We start from the raw sequence: 20,134 nt of genomic DNA, 5'->3' as shown, positions 1-20,134 counted from the left end.
CACTGGTCACTGAAGAAAAACATGTCATCCACTTGTTTTTTATACTCACCCTCCAGTTTCTTCTTTTGAGCGGCGAACCCCGCCCGGAGATCTTCCATCTCTTGTCTCAGCCGCTCATTCTCCTCTTCGGCCTTCTTATGCTTGGCCTTTATCACTTCTCTTTCCTTCGCCCAATGGCGGGCCTCAGCTTCGATCGCCTATTTTCCCTCTTCCGCCTTCCTTAGAAACCCGGCTCCTTCATCAGCAACTTTCTAAGCAGCTGCAAGCTCGCTTTCCATCAATCTCAACTTGGAGTTGAGTTCTTCACTTTTGTCCATGTTATGGGCAATGTACGCTCTCATAGACTTGGCAACCTCCAACCGTTTGAAGAACAAAGCGCGTTCCCGCATCAAATTGCAGATGTCAGCCACCACCTAAGATGGCAGCAAGAAATATATCAAGAAATCAAAAGAATAAGGCACCATGAACAAAATATGGGAGAGGCTTACCACGTTCGTCGTCTCGATAGTCATGTAATCCTACATGGGCAGGATGTAAGAGGCGGCGGATTCTGAGGTGCCAAATGGAAGTCGGGCCAAGAAGAAAATGTTGGGATCATCATCTAAGTCCATCGAGACTCGTTAGATGGTCGGAAAGAGTACCCCTATGTTCATAGGAGCCTCCCTATCTGTTAAGCAGGAAATATGCTTCATTGGTTAAGTTATCTCTTCCAGACTGAGGGCATAAGGCGCTTGGGGACGTAGAGGGACATAAGCCATGCACTCAATGGAGTCATTACTGATTTGAGCCAGACCAGTGAAGGGCCTATTTCGCCTTGGGTGAGCGGCCTCTTCAGTTGATAAGATCCCCTTACCCGACGAAGAATTGATGCTTGGAGTAGCGGTTGAAGGCTCCGGTGCTGGTGCAATGGCCAAGACAGGCTTCGGATAGAGAATATCTATGCATGGCTTCTTAGTAAAAGGAGGAACGATCGTGATAGATTCGGATAGGCGCTTGCACTACATCTTTTTGAATCCGGCTCTCAAGTTTGTAGCCATGTTCTCCTCTCCCTCCTCTTCGCAGATGATGGGGGGCACCACTGGCTCAACCTCCGTATCTGGCTCAATGCTGGTAGCTAACAGGCATAGATGGTCGTCGGGTTCTCAACGTAAACAATCATCAAGTCCTCGTCCGAGACTATTGTCCAGCACCCATAGGCATGAACGATCGTCGAGTTCTCAGCGCAAGCATTCCTCAAGTCCTCAACCTAGACAGTCGTCTAGCTCCCATAGTCGTAAACGGTCTTCCAGTTCTTGGAGTAAAGAGTCATCATTTCCTAAACCTAGACGGTCATCCAACACCCACAGGCGTAAACACCTGTCGAGTTCTCAACGTAAACAATCATCAAGTCCTCGTCCGAGAAGGTCGTCCAGCACCCATAGGCATGGACGATCATCGAGTTCTCGGCACCAGCATTCCTCAAGTCCTCAACCTAAACGATTGTCTAGCTCCCATAGTCATAGACGATCTTCTAGTTCTCAGAGTGAAGAGTCTTCATCTCCTAAACCTAGACGGTTATCCAACACCCACAGGCATAAACGGCTGTCGAGTTCTCAGCGTAAACAATCATCAAGTCCTCGTCTGAGACGGTCGTCCAGTACCTATAGGCATGGACGATTGTCGAGTTCTCGATGCCAACACTCCTCAAGTCCTTAACCTAGACTGTCATCTAGCTCCCATAGTCATGGACGGTCTTCCAATTCTCTACGCCTACAATCATTAAGTCCTCCACCTACACGGTCATCTAGTCAGTCTTCTAGTTCTCTGCGGTAACAGTTGTTAAGTCCTCAACCTAGACGGTCACCCAGCACCGATAGGCGTGGAGGATATTCCAATTCTCGACATGAATAATCGTCAAGTCCTCGACTTAGACGGTCGTCTAGCACCCATAGGCGTGGATAGTCTTCCAGCTCTATACACCTACAGTCATTAAGTCCTCGACCTACACAGTCGTCCAATCGGTCTTCTAGTTCTCTGCGGCAACATACGTTAAGTCCTCGACCTAGACGATCGTCCAATACCGATAGGCATGGACGATCTTTTAGTTCTCAACATGAACAGTCATCAAGTCCTCGACTTAGATGCTCGTCCAGCTTTCGTCATGTACACCCATCCAGTTCTCGGTACCTAGGATCGACCAGCACTGAGCATAAACGTAGACATCGACAGTCGTCCATTTCCCAATAGTTGTTTGTTGTTTGTTTGTTTTTTCTTTTACAAAAAGTTTTATTGTATTTTTAAGATCTCATGGAGAGAATTATAATATAAAGCTATATATAAATATTTCCAAATATCTTAAATTAAATTTTAAAACAGGAAATATCAAGCTAACTGTACCAGCGCCTCACTTGTCATAATTAAAAATGACCAAAACTTAATGAAAAATCATTTTTTTAAAATGATTTTTTAAGTTGTATAACTATGAAACACTATCTTTTCAATTTCTAAAACAATAATATATATATATATATATATATATATATACAAGAAAATGTGTATGATATTTTGTAAAAATCTAGTTAAAAATAAAAGGAATCAAAAGAAAATACAAATGTAGACAAATCCTAATAAAAAGTGAAAAAAAAAATCAAATAAACATACAAACAAGAATTAGTGGGTCTTTAGTAAAACAACATAATAACTTAAAGTGATTTAATAACTTAATTTAAATCATTAAGTAAATTAAGTATGTCTAGTAAAATAACTTAATGGTATATAAAATTAAAAACAACTTTAAGTAATAAGTAAAAAGAATTAACTTATTCTTAAGTTCACGTCTTTATTTTACCTTTTTATAATTATTTGCCCTAATTACCTTCACGATCTATTTTGTTACTCCACAACTTCTACTCAACCTCATTTCCCCTAATTATAACTTATAAGGATAAATATATCAATTTGGTGATTTATAATAAATTTTAACTTAATTTTATCAAACAACCTTAATACTTAAAGTAAGGATTGTTATAAGTTTTAAGTTAACAATTTAAATATAATTTAATTTAAAATTAACTTATATCATTAAGTAATAAGTATTATATTTTACCAAACACCCCCTTAGTTTTGATTTCCATTAAAAAAAAAAACTTAATTTTCAAATTACTCATGACAAGTAAAGCAATACAAGTAGTATAAAATGAATGACAAAAGCAATGAGAATGGCTGGAAATAAAAATAAATAAACTATTATTAAGAAATTTTGGTTTATTTTCTAGAAGGAAAATAATATTTTAAAAATATCACTTGATGAACAAGGACAGAAGCAATCTGAGTTAACATTAGGACAATAAAAAGCATACATTCAATTTGTGGAAGTTTTATTTGTATAGCAAATCAATTTTAATATCAATAAGATAACTTTAACAAAACAAATTGGATTCAGATGACAATTCAATCTTTGATCGGAAATTGTTTCAGAGATTGCCTAATCTAAAAGGAACTGCACCCAGGAAAAGGGTAGAAAATCACCTCCCAATTTGCCTATAGGACACATGAGCCAAACTTCATCGAAGTAGCTAACTACTTAATTCTGGATTCAGGCAGAGGAATACTAATTATTTGACTTGAGAATGGATCCGCCATTTGATCACATCAACCATAATACTTTTGAAATGAAGAAAAAAATTTCGTATTGTCAGTATGCTGATATATTGGTGCGCTTCTTTTCACCCTATTCACATGCCAGGAGGCCAGAAGATGGCCAGAATTAATGAGGTGGAACATCCCTCTTTAGTAGTCAATATCTATTGATCGGATGAAGACCCAGATCTCATGTTCCTTGCTTTTTGTAGTTGACTTGAGTAAAAGTTGATTATGGTCCAAATTGATGGCGAGGATCCATCAAAATTAATGTTAATCAAATGCAGTGTGGTTTGATTTGTTGGATTGGTTGGAGATTATGGCCAGAAGATAATACTGATTTCTGGACCAGTCTATGTTTTCCAGTCAATAATGGAAGCATACAATTTTAAATTTCAAGAGTGTAGCCCTTGAAATTTAGAAACAAAGCATATTCTAAGATGACCCTTGGTTCCTTAGAATATTGCAGACTGTAGAAAAAAAAATTGGTATTATTGGTATGGAGATATATCAATATGCTTCTTAATTTTCAATGTATTCACATGCCAAGAGGAAGATGACAAGAAAATTCCTCTCCACTAGTCATTGTCTATTGATTTTATGAAGAGCCAGTGCTTCCTGTCGTTGACTTAAGTAAAAGTTGAGTATGGTCCAAATTGATGGCGAGGATGCATCCACATTCATGTTAATCAAATGCAGTGTGGTTGGATTGGTTGGAGGTTTCCACATATAATGCCTCTGGTTTCCAATCAATAATGGTAGGATTTAAATATGACAAAAATACAATTTTAAATTCCAAGAGTGAGCTGCCTTCGGAAGTTAGAAACCATGCATATTGTAAGATGACCCTTGTTGGCTTAGTAGGGGAAGAGATTCTTTATTATATGACTCTATGGCAGACAGGTCGGTGGAAGGAGGAGCAGGAACAGATGTTCTTTTCTCCCCAAGCCCACAAGTGCCAAATGGATCTGAAATTGAGATTTTTGACTTCCCCTCAACAGATGATGCCTTGTCTAGATCCACTTTCTGGTAATTTGGTTTTTTTTGCTCACTACTCAAACATCAACATGTTTAAGATGTTTTCAAACTGCATGTTGATTTCCTAAAGGGTATGTTAGGTTCTGAAAATTTGAGAGAAAATATAAGAAAAAAAAATAGAAAGAAAGAAAAGTAAAAATAAAATAAAATAAAATTTTAAAATTCTTAAATTATTTTTATATACTTATTTTTTATTTTCAATGTAAAAGTTAATGGTATGTTTGAGACCTATTTTTTATAACAATTTTCTGTTCTCCAAAATAAAAAAATATAGAAAACACTTTTGATAATCGAAAATTGTTTTCTGTTTTTTATTATTAAAAATCGAAAACAAGATATTTTCTGAGAATATATTTTAGTTGTTTTTTTTAAAAAAAAAAATTCTCTAAGTGTTGTTTTAAGAAATAATCATGCAAACATGTAGAATAATTAAAACAAAATATTAGATATAATTAAAACATATTTGAAAATGTTAAAAATAGGTTAAAAATATTTTAGGTTTTCAAATACACTTTTGTTTTATAAAAATTAGAGAACAATTTTCAAAAATTGTTCTCAAAAACTATTTTTCAAAATTGTTTTTTAAAGCAGTTACCAAACAGACTCTAAATAATTTAAAATGTATAAACTTTTAACTGATTTTAATTATATTTTATTTTGTTTTATATTTTCCACAATCAAACCAAACATAAAAATATCATTTTTCTTTGCATTTTTTTTTTCTTTTCTTAGTTATTTTCAGGAACCAAACATGGCCTAAAGTTGCCATGGAAGATGAATAGGTTTTCATATATGAAAAGCAAGGTTTCACAACCCATAAATAATTGATGGGCCTGTCCAAATGATAAACTTTAGCCCTATCTCATTCATTGCATCACCTGAATATGTTAGTGTTGGATATTTTTTGCCTAGTTTGAAAAGCAGTTCCAATTCATTGCAACTGTCAATCCAATTCATTTGATCTAAGAAATTGGTTTTCTTGGAATGAAGACATTCCTTCTCTTACTATTTATCTTATCAGTTCCCTATTTTGTAGGAGGTAAAACACCCTGGGCTTTGTGCACTGAGGAGCACAGGGACTTAAAGAAGGATGGAGAGCAATGGATACGGGAAACAGCTGCTCAATCCATGCTTGTAGTTTTTTTAGCAGCCTTCACTGTATCAGGTGGTCACAGTCAACAAACAGACACTCCGATTTCGTAAATGGTTTTCGGGTATCGGATGGAGTAGCATTATTCACCTCCTCAACTTCAATCCTAATGTTCTTATCCATCCTCACCTCACGCTATTCAGAGCAGGATTTCCTCCAGTCATTACCCTCCAGATTGATGTTTGGACTCACAACACTCTTCGTCTCTATTACGACCATGATGATAACCTTTACCATAACCTCTTTCATAGCTTGTCGTCATGGATTGGCATGGATACCTATTCTCATTGCTCTATTTGCCGCTGTCCCTGCCTCTGTGTTTGCTTCACTGCAATATCCCCTTTTGGCAGATGTGATCAATTCTACATTTGGGTCTAGGCTTCTCTTTAAGCCAAGAGAGCATAGGCTTTACCAGTGAAATTCTGGCTTTATCATTTGAATATACATTACTAACTAATATTTTTTTCAAAAATTAAATATAATTTTGTGAAATGACAATAAATCTATATGATAGGAAATGCTGCATTAGTGCATTAAAAACTAAGGCAACACCCACGTGCTTGTAATGAAGGACCATTGCGATGATGATGTGAAAAAGAGCTGTTCATAAAGTTTGGAAGTGGTTGGAATTTTCTGCAGAAAAGACAAAAATAAAATACAAAATAAAATAAAAAGAGAAACACTATTTAATCATGGAATCAACCCAGAAAATTCTGTAAATAATCAGGTAGAGCAAAAGGTTTGGGGGTGTTAATACATTTTCTTTAGTTAGTAATTTGTTCCATTTGTTATTATTGGTTAGATATTAGATTTGGATTTTGGTTGATTCGGGTCATAAAATTTAAGATAAGTACATATTTATGATAAGTATACAAGGATGGAATTTGAAGGACCGTTGCAATGATGTAATGAAATGGAGCAATTAATAAATTTTGAAAGTGGATGGAATTTTCTTTTTCTTTTTTCTTTTTTTTTTTAAAAGAAGATAAAAATAAAAAATAAATAAGACTATTTAGTTATGGAGTCAACCAAGAAAATTCTATAAATAATTAGTCAAAGCAAATGGTTTTTCTGTGTATTAGTGTATTTTGTTTAGTTAGCAATTTTGTTTCATTTGTAACGGATTGGATAAGATTTATTTCCTTAGGTTTTTATCTTTCTTAAGACAACTTAGGACTTCTAGAATTGGATTTAGGTTGGTTCAAATTCATAAAATTTAAGACAAGTATGCACTAATGGTTGATAAAGTTTTGGAATGACTAAACCAAGAAATTAGGAAATTTCTTTATGGTTCCCTACTCCATTTTTAATTTCAAAAACTATTTTTAGTATGTTACAAAATTTTGTTCATCTCTATTGGTGTTTTGATTCCACAAAAGGTTTTTTGGAATGTTTTAAATTCGGAAATTGTATATTAAAATAATAGGTTTTATAAATAGTATAAATAAAAAATGTTTTATTGAAAAATTGTGAACTTTCATAAATCCTAAGAGATTATAGTCATTCATCAAAAACTTGATACTTCATCTCTCAAACCTTCTAAGATCTATATTATATTTAGCTTAAACAAAGATTAAAAATTTCATCTCAAAACTTTGATAAGAGATCCACTAAGGAGCATAATGGAGTGCTATATCAAAGACAAAGAAAATAAATGTAGATGTTAGCGGTATAAGACTTCAGGGAGTAGGTGCATACAGTTAATTAAAATTGTGTATCATTTACTCACCGTTAGTGAATTATTTAGCAGTCGAGATACTATCAATGGTTTTGTTTTCTTTTTTTCTTTTTCTTTTTTCTTTTTTGTAAGCCTAGTAGGTTGCTAGGTGGTTAATTTTTCCATATTACACCCTATATATTATGTGCAATCAATTTTATTTATCAGTGCATGAGATTATTTGCTCTTATCAATGAATTATTCTAAAGAGACAAACCAAAAGTTGATAATAAAGTATTAGTTTAGGATTAATTCAGGCACTGCCTATGACCAAAAATTAGGGTCAGACAAAAAATAAGACCTAATCTATTACAATAAATCCCAAAATACCAAAGCTGCCCTATTGCCTCACTGCACCCTGTATTGCTCAAGCATCTAAATCGCTCAAGTCATGCTGCACTGCTCCAAGCCGAGCTTACTTCCTCCATGTATTCCAAACATTTTTCCATTGAAAAACTCTTTTTTTTTTTTTCTGGATTGTTTTTCCACTAGGGACGTGATTGAACATCTAGAAAGCCTTTTTCAAAAGTCCTATACTCCTTGAAACCGAAGTATACAACCTATCTAAGAAATTAAAATTGGATTTTACAATCAAAGAAAAATCCTATACTCCTTACGAATCATACAATCAATCTAAGAGATAAAAAAGGCAAACATATATAATCATATTTAACTAAAAAAATAGATACATCTCATACATTCATCCCTAGGGGTCATAGGATGAATTAAATAACCTTGTAAAATGTTAGCAAACCATAGAATAGTTCTGGCTAGCATGCTAAATCCTAACCTAAGGTTTTGATACCAGTTGTAAGGAATACTTGTATTGCTCCATTCCTAACTCTTGATCTTTTATAGTGCATGCAACTAGTTCTACAACTCTTTAGATCAATGCACAGTGGCAAACAAGGGATTCCAAAACCTATATTTAGATATTAGTGCATTTTACCTATGGTATGGATGTAAGGCCCAAGTTTTCTTTTTAAAGGGTAATTTAAGAAATTCTTAATAATGATATTAAATTAATTAATTAATTAATTTAATAAAATGGAAGAGGGATGAAAAGGTAATTTTACGAATAATACCCTAGGTATAAATAGAAAATTCTCTTCTTCCTGTTCTTTTTTTTAATCGTATTCCTGTTCGTAGAGAGTTTTTCAGAGAACGTGAAGTTGAGGTCAGATTTCAAGGTTTGAAGAACAAACCTCTATAGGTAAGATTATAACCCCTAGATTATTATTTTAAATTCATTAGTTAATTTCAAGCACATTAGATATTTTTTTTTTTTGAAAACCCCAAATCTAGATTAGGGTTAGTTTTTTTTTTTTTTAATTCGTTTTAATACTAAATAGTGAAAATTTAAGATTTTGATTTATTATTGGAATTGGGGAGATCTTAAGTTTTTTTTTTAGGAAAAAAAAAATTCCTGTGATGATTTAGATTTAGATTAGGGTTAGTTTATTATTATTTTTTAATTCGTTTTAATATCAAATAGTGAAAATTTAAGATTTCGATTTATTGTTGGAAATTGGAAATTCTTAAGTTTTTAGGAAAAAAAAAACCTAGAAGACGCGTGTGCACACCGTGGAATTGGAGAATGGCTTAAGAATTAAAAATAATAATAAAAATGGAGAACGCGTGTGCACACTAGAATTGGAGAATGAAAAAAATAATATAATATATATATGGGGTGTGGGTGTGTACGGATGGATGAAGAGTGTTGTTAGTTAATATATATATGTCTATTGTTTGTTGGCAATAATGGAGTATTGTTGGGAATAAAGTTTATGTTTAAAAATAAAAATAAAAATGAAAGAATAGAAGTTTTAAATAAAAAGAAAGTAAAGTTTTTTTTTGATATTATAATTATGAGCGTAAGTTAATAAATAACATAGAAATTAATTATTGAAATAAATTATAGTTTAATTAAGTTGTGTCCCAAGAAATAAATTTTAAAATAAATAAATAAATTCAATTTTATATGAATTAGAAATTTATTAATTTTTAAAAATATGAATAGATTAAACTACCTTTCATAAATATAAAAAAAAATAATTTGAATACCTAAAATTTTAGGATTGTCAAACCTATGATTTTAGATAAATAGTAATAATTATTCCTCTTATATTTTGTTAGGTGAAGAGTAGATTTTCAAGATTTTTCTCTCCAAAGTTTTTGAGGATTTCTTTTAAGGTAAGAAAAATTAATGCAATTGTTAAATTCTTTTTTGAAACAATTTATATATATATATATATATATTGCATGAAAAGTATGTTAGAATTTTATATTATGTTTTTGACAAATAAATGTGGAGATATTATATGTTGTAAATTTGAATAAATGAAATAAATATTTGACTCTGGTTTGTTTGGCCTTTGTCAATGGGATATAATAGTTGACTTTTGGCCCTTGTCAATGGGATATAATAGTTGACCTTTACATTTCTTAGTAGAGAATGTAATTGATTTGAACCCCAACCTCTAGGGGTTTCGGTTAGAGGTTACTAGTACTAGTAGTATTTGGTTCCGTCCACCTTAAAGGAACAATTTGAGGCTAGCCACCCATTTGAAAAGTCCCACCTAACTGGGCACCCTTTGATGTTTGATGACCAGAGTAAATAAATTATTGGAATGTTTTGACTGAATTTGATATGAAATTGTTTGAATTAGAAATAAATGCATACAGTTAGAAATTTTGAATGTATTAGCAAAAAAAAAAAAAAAAATTTACTCACACCTTTATGAAAATGATTGATTACAATATCTCCTATTTTGTCAGTGAGTTTGAAATGTTTGATCCATGGACTATATTAATGTTCCTTATTGGGCTGTGAACTCATTCCCATTTGTTGACTACTTTTCAGGTACCCTTAGTTCGGGTGAGGAGTGATGGCTAGGCTGAGGAATGGTCATCATTAGGATTTGACTTAGGATTTTATGTTGGATTTTGTTTAACTGTTAGTTATGTTCATTTGGATCTTTTGGTATTTGGAAGTTATTTGGATATTGATCATTCAAATTTTATGTTAGATCAAAGTTGAATTTTGGAGATTTTGAAATTTGTTCTAGTACTTGAATTGTTTAAGTTTGCAAATATTTGGACAGTGGATTTTGGATAGTGGATGTTTTAGTTTTGAAATTGAATTTTGAGGATTTTAGATTTTGTTCCGCTACTCTGAACAGGTATTTGGTAATTAGTAACTTCCGATTACAAGATAATTGTTTGAGTCAGGTTACACTGTAAGCCTTCGGGTTTGAAGTGTGAAATGACCGTCACACCCTTGGAATGGGTGTTGGGGCGTGACAGAGTGGTATCAGAGCTTTAGGTTGTGATCTTGATGGGAACTTGTTTAGTTTACCTTTGGGAATAGATGAGTGACGCATTAGTTTAAGTTTCAACTTCATCTAGTCTGATTTCTTTTATTCCTTACAATTCTAATTTGCTTATTTGACTTCTTAGTGACTAATTTAGTTATACCTGTTGCTTTATAGGACACCATGCCACCAAGGAGACCTGCATCTTCCCAAAACAGTCATGCTAATGATGATATACCTCCTCCACCTGAGGCTTTGCCCTCTATGAGTACTGAAGGGCTTTATAGATATTTAGGGACTTTGGCTGGCTTGGTTGAGCGTCAGGATAGAGCTATTGGAAGTAATGGTCAAGGACAATCCTCATCTACTAGGAGTAGCTCCTTTGACGACTTTAAGAAGTTGGGTCCCCCTTACTTTTCTGGTACTTCAGATCCAACAGAGGCAGAGACTTGGATTATGAAGATAGAGAAATTCTTTGATGTCATTGATTGTTCTGAGGAGCAAAAAGCCTCATATGCAGCATTTATGCTAGACAAAGAGGCAAACCATTGGTGGCGCATGACTAAGAGGCTTTTGGAGGATCAGGGGCCTATTGTTTGGAGTCAGTTTAGGGAGGCTTTTTATAAGAAGTACTTTCCTAACAGTATTCGACGAAAAAAGGTGGGAGAGTTTGTCCGTTTGGAATAAGGGGATTTTATTGTGGCCCAATATGAGGCTAAGTTTACCGAACTATCACGTTTTGCCCCACAATTGATTGCTACAGAGGAGGAAAAAACATTAAAGTTTCAGGATGGACTGAAGCCTTATTTGAAGAATAAGATATCAATTCTGAAGCTTAGTGTTTATTCAGAGGTGGTAGACAGAGCCCTTATTGCAGAGAAGGATAATGAAGAGCTTCACCAGTATAGGGAACAACAAAGGAAGAGGAATAGAAATGATAGTGCTCATGGTAACCAAGCATAGAAAAGGTCTGCTCCAAGTAGAAATCAGAATAAAGGAAAAGTAGCACAAATTTTAGATGGGATTTGTCCTACTTGTGGCAAGAAGCATGGGGCTAGGCCATGCTATAGAGAGACAAAAGCTTGCTTTGGTTGTGGAAAACAGGGACATATGGTTCGAGATTGTCCAGAGAATAGGAAGTTTGTATTTGGGAAGCCTAAAGAGGAGAATAAAGATGATAGACAGAAGCCCAGGGCTCAAGGGCGGGTATTTGCTATGACTCATAGAGATTCTCAGGCTACGTCTGATGTAGTGACAAGTACTCTTCGAATTCACACCTTATTTGCTAGAGCCTTAATTGATCCTGGATCAACACACTCTTTTGTTTCCGTATCTTTTGCTGGTTTGTTGGGTATGTCGATTGATAATATGGACTTTGATTTATTTGTTGCTACTCCTTTGGGAGATTTTGTTGTGCTTAGTAAAATAATTAGAGATTGTTGTGTGATGATTGGGTATAGAGAGATGATAGTTGACTTAGTACTTCTGGACCTTCAAGATTTTGATGTGATTTTGGGGATGGATTGGTTAGCTTCTTATCATGCTTCTGTTGATTGTTTTGGGAAAAGAGTGACTTTTAGCATTCCTGGTTAGCCTGATTTTAGTTTTGAGGGGAAGCATGTGGACAAACCACTGCGTGTGATCTCAACCTTACAAGCTAGTTCTTTGCTCAAGAAAGGCTGTCAAGGCTTTTTAGCTTATGTTGTGAATGAGGAAAATGATTTAAAGTTGGAAGACATACCCATTGTAATGGACTATCCTGATGTCTTTCTAGAGGATCTACCTGGCTTGCCACCAGAAAGGGAGGTGGAGTTCACCATTGATTTGGCACCAGGGACAACTCCTATCTCTAAGGCCCCTTATAGGATGGCACCTATGGAGCTTAAGGAGTTGAAGATTCAACTCTAAGAGTTGTTAGATAAGGGCTTCATTAGGCCCAGTGTTTCACCTTAGGGAGCTCCTGTTTTATTTGTAAAGAAAAATGATGGATCTATGAGACTCTGCATTGATTATAGAGAGTTGAATAAGGTGACGGTGAGGAATAGGTATCCCCTTCCTCGGATTGATGATTTGTTTTATCAGCTTCAGGGTGCTTGTGTGTTCTCTAAGATTGATCTTCGATCTGGTTATCATCAGTTAAGGGTTAGAGGTGAAGATGTACCTAAGACTGCTTTTCGAACTAGATATGGGCATTATGAGTTTTTGGTTATGCCTTTTGGTTTGACTAATGCACCTGCTGCTTTTATGGACTTAATGAATAAGGTATTCAAGCCCTATCTAGATCAGTTTGTGGTAGTTTTTATAGATGATATTTTGGTGTACTCAAAGAGTAGGGAGGAGTATGAGCGTCATTTGAGTATTATATTACAGACTCTCAAAGATAAGCGATTGTATGCTAAACTCAAGAAGTGTGAGTTCTGGTTAGACAGAGTTTCTTTCCTTGGGCATGTGGTGACCAAGGATGGCATCTCAATTGATCCTGGAAAGGTAGATGCTGTGTCAAATTGGAGGAGACCTACTACTGTGACTGAGATTCGAAGTTTATTGGGACTGGCTGGTTATTATAGGCGGTTTATTGAGGGGTTCTCTAAGATTGCCCTACCTCTAACCAGTTTGACTCAGAAAGGGGTTAAGTTTGAGTGGTCTGATGATTGTGAACGTAGTTTCCAAGAATTAAATAACATATTGGTGACAGCTCCTATTTTGACTATTCCTTCAGGTTCAGGAGGGTTTGTGGTGTATAGTGATGCCTCTCATCAGGGTTTGGGTTGTGTTCTTATGCAACATGGGAAAGTTGTAGCTTATGCTTCTAGGAAATTGAAGCCTTATGAATGAAATTATCCTACTCATGATTTGCAGTTAGCTGTAGTGGTTTTTGCACTTAAGATCTGGAGACATTTTCTTTTTGGTGAAACTTGTGAGATATTCACAGATCATAAGAGCTTGAAGTATTTATTTTCCCAAAAAGAGTTGAACATGAGACAGAGGAGGTGGATTGAACTACTTAAAGACTATGACTACATTATTCAATATCACCCAGGGAAAGCGAATGTTGTGGCTGACGCCTTAAGTAGGAAATCCGTTGGTTCCTTAGTAGCTATTAAAGGTTGTCGGAGGCAATTATTGGGATATTTGAGGAGTTTACAAGTTCATATCAGAGTTTTAGACTCGGGAGCTCTTGTGGCTAACTTTAGAGTGCAGCCAGACTTAGTTGGGAGAATTAAGGCCCTACAAAAGAATGATTTGAATTTAGTGCAACTTATGGAAGAGGTTAAAAAGGGCAGTAAGCCTGACTTTGTTTTATCAGATGATGGGATTTTGAGGTTCAGGACTAGACTTTGTGTCCCAAATGATGGAGACTTAAGGAGAGAGCTTTTGGAGGAAGCTCATTGTTCTAGGCTTGCGATCCACCCAGGATGGACAAAGATGTACAAAGATTTGAGACATAATTATTGGTGGTCAGGTATGAAGCGAGATATTGCGCAATTTGTGGCTCAGTGTTTGGTGTGTCAACAAGTGAAAGCTGAGCATCAACGACCAGCAGGGTTTTTTGCAACCACTTTCTATTCCCGAGTGGAAATGGGAACATATTACTATGGATTTTGTGACTAGGTTATCAAGGACCTTAGGGGGTAATAATGCAATTTGGGCGATTGTTGATCGATTGACAAAGTCTGCTCATTTTTTGCCTATGAAAGTTAATTTTTCTATGGATCGTTTGGCTTCTCTTTATATTAAGGAGATTGTGAGAATGCATGGTGTACCTGTTTCTATAGTATCTGATAGAGATCCTCGTTTCACTTCTAGATTTTGGCATAGTTTACAAAAAGCATTAGGTACTAAGTTGAGTTTTAGTACTGCTTTTCATCCACAGACTGATGGTCAATCAAAGAGGGTAATTCAGGTCTTGGAAGATTTGTTGAAAGCTTGTGCTTTGGACCTAAAAGGTAATTGGGATGATTATTTGCCCCTAGTGGAGTTTGCCTTAATAATAGCTTTCAAGCTAGCATTAGGATGGCACCTTTTGAGGCGTTGTATGGTAGGAGATGTCGATCTCCTGTTTGTTGGGATGATGTTGGAGAGAAGAAACTTTTGAGGCCTGAACTTGTGCAGTTGACTGTTGAAAAGGTCTCTTTAATTAAGGAAAGATTGAAAGTAGCACAAAGTAGACAAAAGAGTTATGCTAATAATCGCAGACGAGATTTGGAGTTTGAGGTGGGTGATCATGTTTTCTTGAAAGTTTCACCTATGAAGTCTATAATGAGATTTGGAAGAAAAAGGAAACTCAGTCCTCGTTTTGTGGGACCATTTGAAGTATTAGAAAGAGTAGGCACTTTGGCTTATAAAATGGCCTTGCCCCCAAGTCTATCTAAGATTCATAATGTATTCCATGTTTCGACATTGAGGAAATATATTTATGATCCCTCTCATGTTGTGGAGTTGGAGCCTATTCAAATTTTTGAGGACTTGACCTATGAAAAGGTACCCGTTCAAATTGTGGATATGATGGATAAGGTACTACGACATGCTGTTGTCAAGTTGGTAAAGGTCCAGTGGAGCAATCATAGTATCCGAGAGGCCACTTGGGAGTTAGAAGAAGAGATGAGAGAAAAGCATCCTCAATTATTTCAAGACTCAGGTATGTCAAGTTTAGAGGACTAAACTTTTGTTAAGGAGGGGAGGATGTAACGCCCAAGTTTTCTTTTTAAAGGGTAATTTAGGAAATTCTTAATAATGATATTAAATTAATTAATTAATTAATTTAATAAAATGGAAGAGGGGTGAAAAGGTAATTTTACGAATAATACCCTAGGTATAAATAGAAAATTATCTTCTTCCTGTTCTTTTTTTTAATCGTATTCCTGTTCGCAGAGAGTTTCCAGAGAATGTGAAGTTGAGGTCAGATTTCAAGGTTTGAAGAACAAACCTTTATAGGTGAGATTCTAACTCCTAGATTATTATTTTAGATTCATTAGTTAATTTCAAGCACATTAGATATATTTTTTTTTTGGAAAACCCCAAATCTAGATTAGGGTTAGTTTATTATTATTTTTTTAATTGGTTTTAATACCAAATAGTGAAAATTTAAGATTTTGATTTATTATTAGAATTGGGGAGATCTTAAGTTTTTTTTTTAGAAAAAAAAAATTCTTGTGAAGATTTCGACTTAGATTAGGGTTAGTTTATTTATTTATTTTTTTTTTCGTTTTAATATCAAATAGTGAAATTTTAAGATTTCGATTTATTGTTGGAAATTGGAAATTCTTAAGTTTTTAGGGCAAAAAAAAACTTGGAAGACGCATGTGCACTGTGGAATTGGAGAATGGCTTAAGGATTAAAAAAAAAATGGAGGACACGTGTGCACACTAGAATTGGAGAATGAAAAAAATAATATAATATATATATATATATATATATATATATATATATATATATATATGGGGTGTGGGTGTGTGTACGGATGGATGAAGAGTGTTGTTAGTTAATATATATATGTCTATTGTTTGTTGGCAATAATGGAGTATTGTTGGGAATAAAGTTTATGTTTAAAAATAAAAATAAAAATGAGAGAATAGAAGTTTTAAATAAAAAGAAAGTAAAGTTTTTTTTGATATTATAATTATGAGCGTAAGTTAATAAATAACATAGAAATTAATTATTGAAATAAATTATAGTTTAATTAAGTTGTGTCCCAAGAAATAAATTTTAAAATAAATAAATAAATTCAATTTTATATGAATTAGAAATTTATTAATTTTTAAAAATATGAATAGATTAAACTACCTTTCATAAATATAAAAAAATAATAATTTGAATACCTAGAATTTTAGGATTGTCAAACCTATGATTTTAGATAAATAGTAATAATTATTCCTCTTATATTTTGTTAGGTGAAGAGTAGATTTTCAAGATTTTTCTCTCCAAAGTTTTTGAGGATTTCTTTTAAGGTAAGAAAAATTAATGCAGTTGTTAAATTCTTTTTTGAAACAATTTATATATATATATATTGCATGAAAAGTATGTTAGAAATTTATATTATGTTTTTGACAAATAAATGTGGAGATATTATATGTTGTAAATTTGAATAAATGAAATAAATATTTGACTCTGGTTTGTTTAGCCTTTGTCAATGGGATATAATAGTTGACTTTTGGCCGTTGTCAATGGGATATAATAGTTGACCTTTACATTTCTTAGTAGGGAATGTAATTGATTTGAACCCCAGCCTCTAGGGGTTTCGGTTAGAGGTTACTAGTACTAGTAGTATTTGGTTCCGTCCACCTTAAAGGAACAATTTGAGGATAGCCACCCATTTGAAAAGTCCCACCTAACTGGGCACCCTTTGATGTTTGATGACCAGAGTAAATAAATTATTGGAATGTTTTGACTGAATTTGATATGAAATTGTTTGAATTAGAAATAAATGCATACAGTTAGAAATTTTGAATGTATTAGCAAAAAAAAAAAAAAAAATTTACTCACACCTTTATGAAAATGATTGATTACAATATCTCCTATTTTGTCAGTGAGTTTGAAATGTTTGATCCATGGACTATATTAATGTTCCTTATTGGGCTGTGAACTCATTCCCATTTGTTGACTACTTTTCAGGTACCCTTAGTTCGGGTGAGGAGTGATGGCTAGGCTGAGGAATGGTCATCATTAGGATTTGACTTAGGATTTTATGTTGGATTTTGTTTAACTGTTAGTTATGTTCATTTGGATCTTTTGGTATTTGGAAGTTATTTGGATATTGATCATTCAAATTTTATGTTAGATCAAAGTTGAGTTTTGGAGATTTTGAAATTTGTTCTAGTACTTGAATTGTTTAAGTTTGCAAATATTTGGACAATGGATTTTGGATAGTGGATATTTTAGTTTTGAAATTGAATTTTGAGGATTTTAGATTTTGTTCCACTACTCTGAACAGGTATTTGGTAATTGGTAACTTCCGATTACAAGATAATTGTTTGGGTCAGGTTACACTATAAGCCTTCGGGTTTGAAGTGTGAAATGACCGTCACGCCCTTGGAATGGGTATTGGGGCGTGACAATGGATATTCGAAGATCAATTTTAATCCAATGAAATCATGTAGAATGTATTGTACTCGTTGACCAAGCAACCTTCAACCTTATCACTCTTTCTCATGGATCTAGATGTTAAAGAAGGGCAGTCTTCTTTTTAGAAGGGGAGACTAGGGTTTCTTTGTGAAGTTTGAAAGACATGAGTGTAGAGTGAAGCTTTAAATTCCTTCAAGGGTTTATATAGGCTTCCCTATAGATTTAAGTGACTTTAGCCGAACTTAGGTTTAAGTTACTTAATTTAGCTTACTTGGTTCCTAATTAATCAATCAGTCTTATTGGACTTCAATTAATTAATTAGCCTACTTTTAGAAAGACCATTCATAAGGTGTAATCTTCCATTTTTACAAAAACACCCTTATGCATATATATGAATTAAGAACCTGAAAATTCCCTAAAAAATTGTGTTATCATGAATTAGGAGCTCAAGTGGGGACCATTAGGACCCATCAGAATATATTGACTCCCTCGTAATCCAATTTTGAAGTTGATTGAACATCCACAACAAAAAGTTGATTGCACTCCAATAGAAGGAGTTCACTGTACTCCAATATCTTATGATATTATAATGAGATACAACTTGGGTTTGTGACCTATAATTCAATGCATGTAGACTCTTCATGAACTAGTTTCTATATGTGATAATCCTCTCAAGATTTTTTAATCCTTGAGTTGCAGATCTTTCTAGTATGTGATCAACTAAGATAATCTAGTTCAAAAAGAGCATTTGTCAAATTCCAATTAAGTAATTACTACAACCATAGTTTTCCTACTCAAATGTAACTAAGATTACCCAAGGGAATATATTGTTTCAAACTCATGAGATATTATGGTACCTCTATTGAGAATACATGTTGGCACTTGAATAAATCAATAGGGACCCAATCTATATGGAATATATTACCATCTTAGGGTCTCACTATAAGTCAAAGCCACTAGTGTCCTCAACACTAACTTAATATATATTCTCTTAAAGTTGAAACTTCATACAACATAGTAGTTTGGTGAATCATAACTATCCAATAGCTAATGTCATGATTCATCATAGGTCATGTCCAATGTGTAACCATATACACTAGTGTACTTACCATGGAAAAACATTCCAATGACAAAGACATATTATATTTCTAATTAGGAATTAGTGCACAATAGTCTCTAATGGATTGCCTAAATCCATAAACTGATTATGAACTACTTATCACCTTATAAGGAACTCATAACTCGAATTTTTTGTACAACTCCTAATGCTCCTAAGTCACATACAATGCAAAAAATAGGGACATGAATGCTTGTAAATTAATACAAAAAAGGTATAAAGAGAGAACTAGAATCATAAATAAATAGATTTATTAATGAAACTATGTTTTGTTACATCATGTCATGCTTTCAAGAGTTCTATCATAACATTAATTACCTAAGTTTAGAGGATCATCTTATGTGCACTAGGGAGGTCCTAAGGACCCTTTCTCTTCAACTAAAAAAACAACTCAACAAACATGAACTTAACACCAAAACAAGAAAAAAAAAACAAAAAAACAATGCACAAAACTAGAGCCATTAAAATCTAATATTAACCTTCAAAATTATACAAAACTAGAGAGTAAATATAGTCAAATGCAAACACAACCAAGGTAAAAGAGTTTAATATGTTGAAAAACTCTTAAAAGATGGAAAATATTACAAAGATTGAAGTTGGAAGCCACAAGTCTCAAGGTTAGACACTGACGAAGAGCTCCTCACCTAGAGAGCTCCCTTAATAATCCCCACTAGTTTCATCACCTTCAAAATCCTTTATTTAGGTGTTCCTATGTTGTCCTAAGTGGTATACCATGTGGAAGCATAAAAAACAAAGTGAAGATATAATGGTGTCTTAGGAAAAGTCTAAAAATATATGCCTCCCACATTCTCAAAATTCTAGAACAAAATGGCAATAGTTTTGGAGAAAATGGTGCTAGGTTATAAGGTGGCACAATTTTTTCTAGTAGATGGGCTTCTTTTACTCAAAATAGCATTAGGGTAGGGAAGAAATGGCATTAGGGCTTGTGGTGATGCCATCCTGATGCCATTTTTTTTTATTTTTTATTTCCAAAAAACTCTTTTAACTCTTTCAACCCTTTTCCTATTTTTTATCAATATTTCCAAATTTTTCTACATAGGAAAATGATGTCCAAATCTATTGAAAATTGACGAAATTGTTCTTCAAGTAGTCTAAAA

At 33.8% G+C, this 20,134-nt stretch overlaps 1 protein-coding gene across 1 annotated transcript; it reads left to right on the top strand.

Annotated features, from left to right (window-relative positions):
* The first annotated feature begins 4,510 nt into the window (after positions 1-4,510).
* LOC117909780 lies at positions 4,511-6,224 on the top strand. Its single transcript, XM_034823832.1, has 2 exons — positions 4,511-4,647; positions 5,822-6,224. The coding sequence occupies exons 1-2, from the start codon at positions 4,511-4,513 to the stop codon at positions 6,222-6,224; spliced, it is 540 nt and encodes a 179-aa protein (XP_034679723.1).
* The last annotated feature ends 13,910 nt before the right edge of the window (positions 6,225-20,134 follow it).

Source organism: Vitis riparia, unplaced genomic scaffold (genome assembly GCF_004353265.1).
Source record: "Vitis riparia cultivar Riparia Gloire de Montpellier isolate 1030 unplaced genomic scaffold, EGFV_Vit.rip_1.0 scaffold349_pilon_pilon, whole genome shotgun sequence".
Classification (NCBI taxonomy): domain Eukaryota; kingdom Viridiplantae; phylum Streptophyta; class Magnoliopsida; order Vitales; family Vitaceae; genus Vitis; species Vitis riparia.
The sequence above is the reverse complement of the archived record's forward strand: the minus strand, read 5'-3'. Positions and strand labels throughout refer to the sequence as shown.

Excerpts from the sequence above, each read along its gene's own strand:
- LOC117909780 (XM_034823832.1), top strand. The coding sequence starts at position 4,511 with ATGGCAGACAGGTCGGTGGAAGGAGGAGCAGGAACAGATGTTCTTTTC. Across the intron at positions 4,648-5,821 it reads TTGTCTAGATCCACTTTCTG|GTGGTCACAGTCAACAAACA; the intron begins GTAATTTGGTTT and ends TCACTGTATCAG.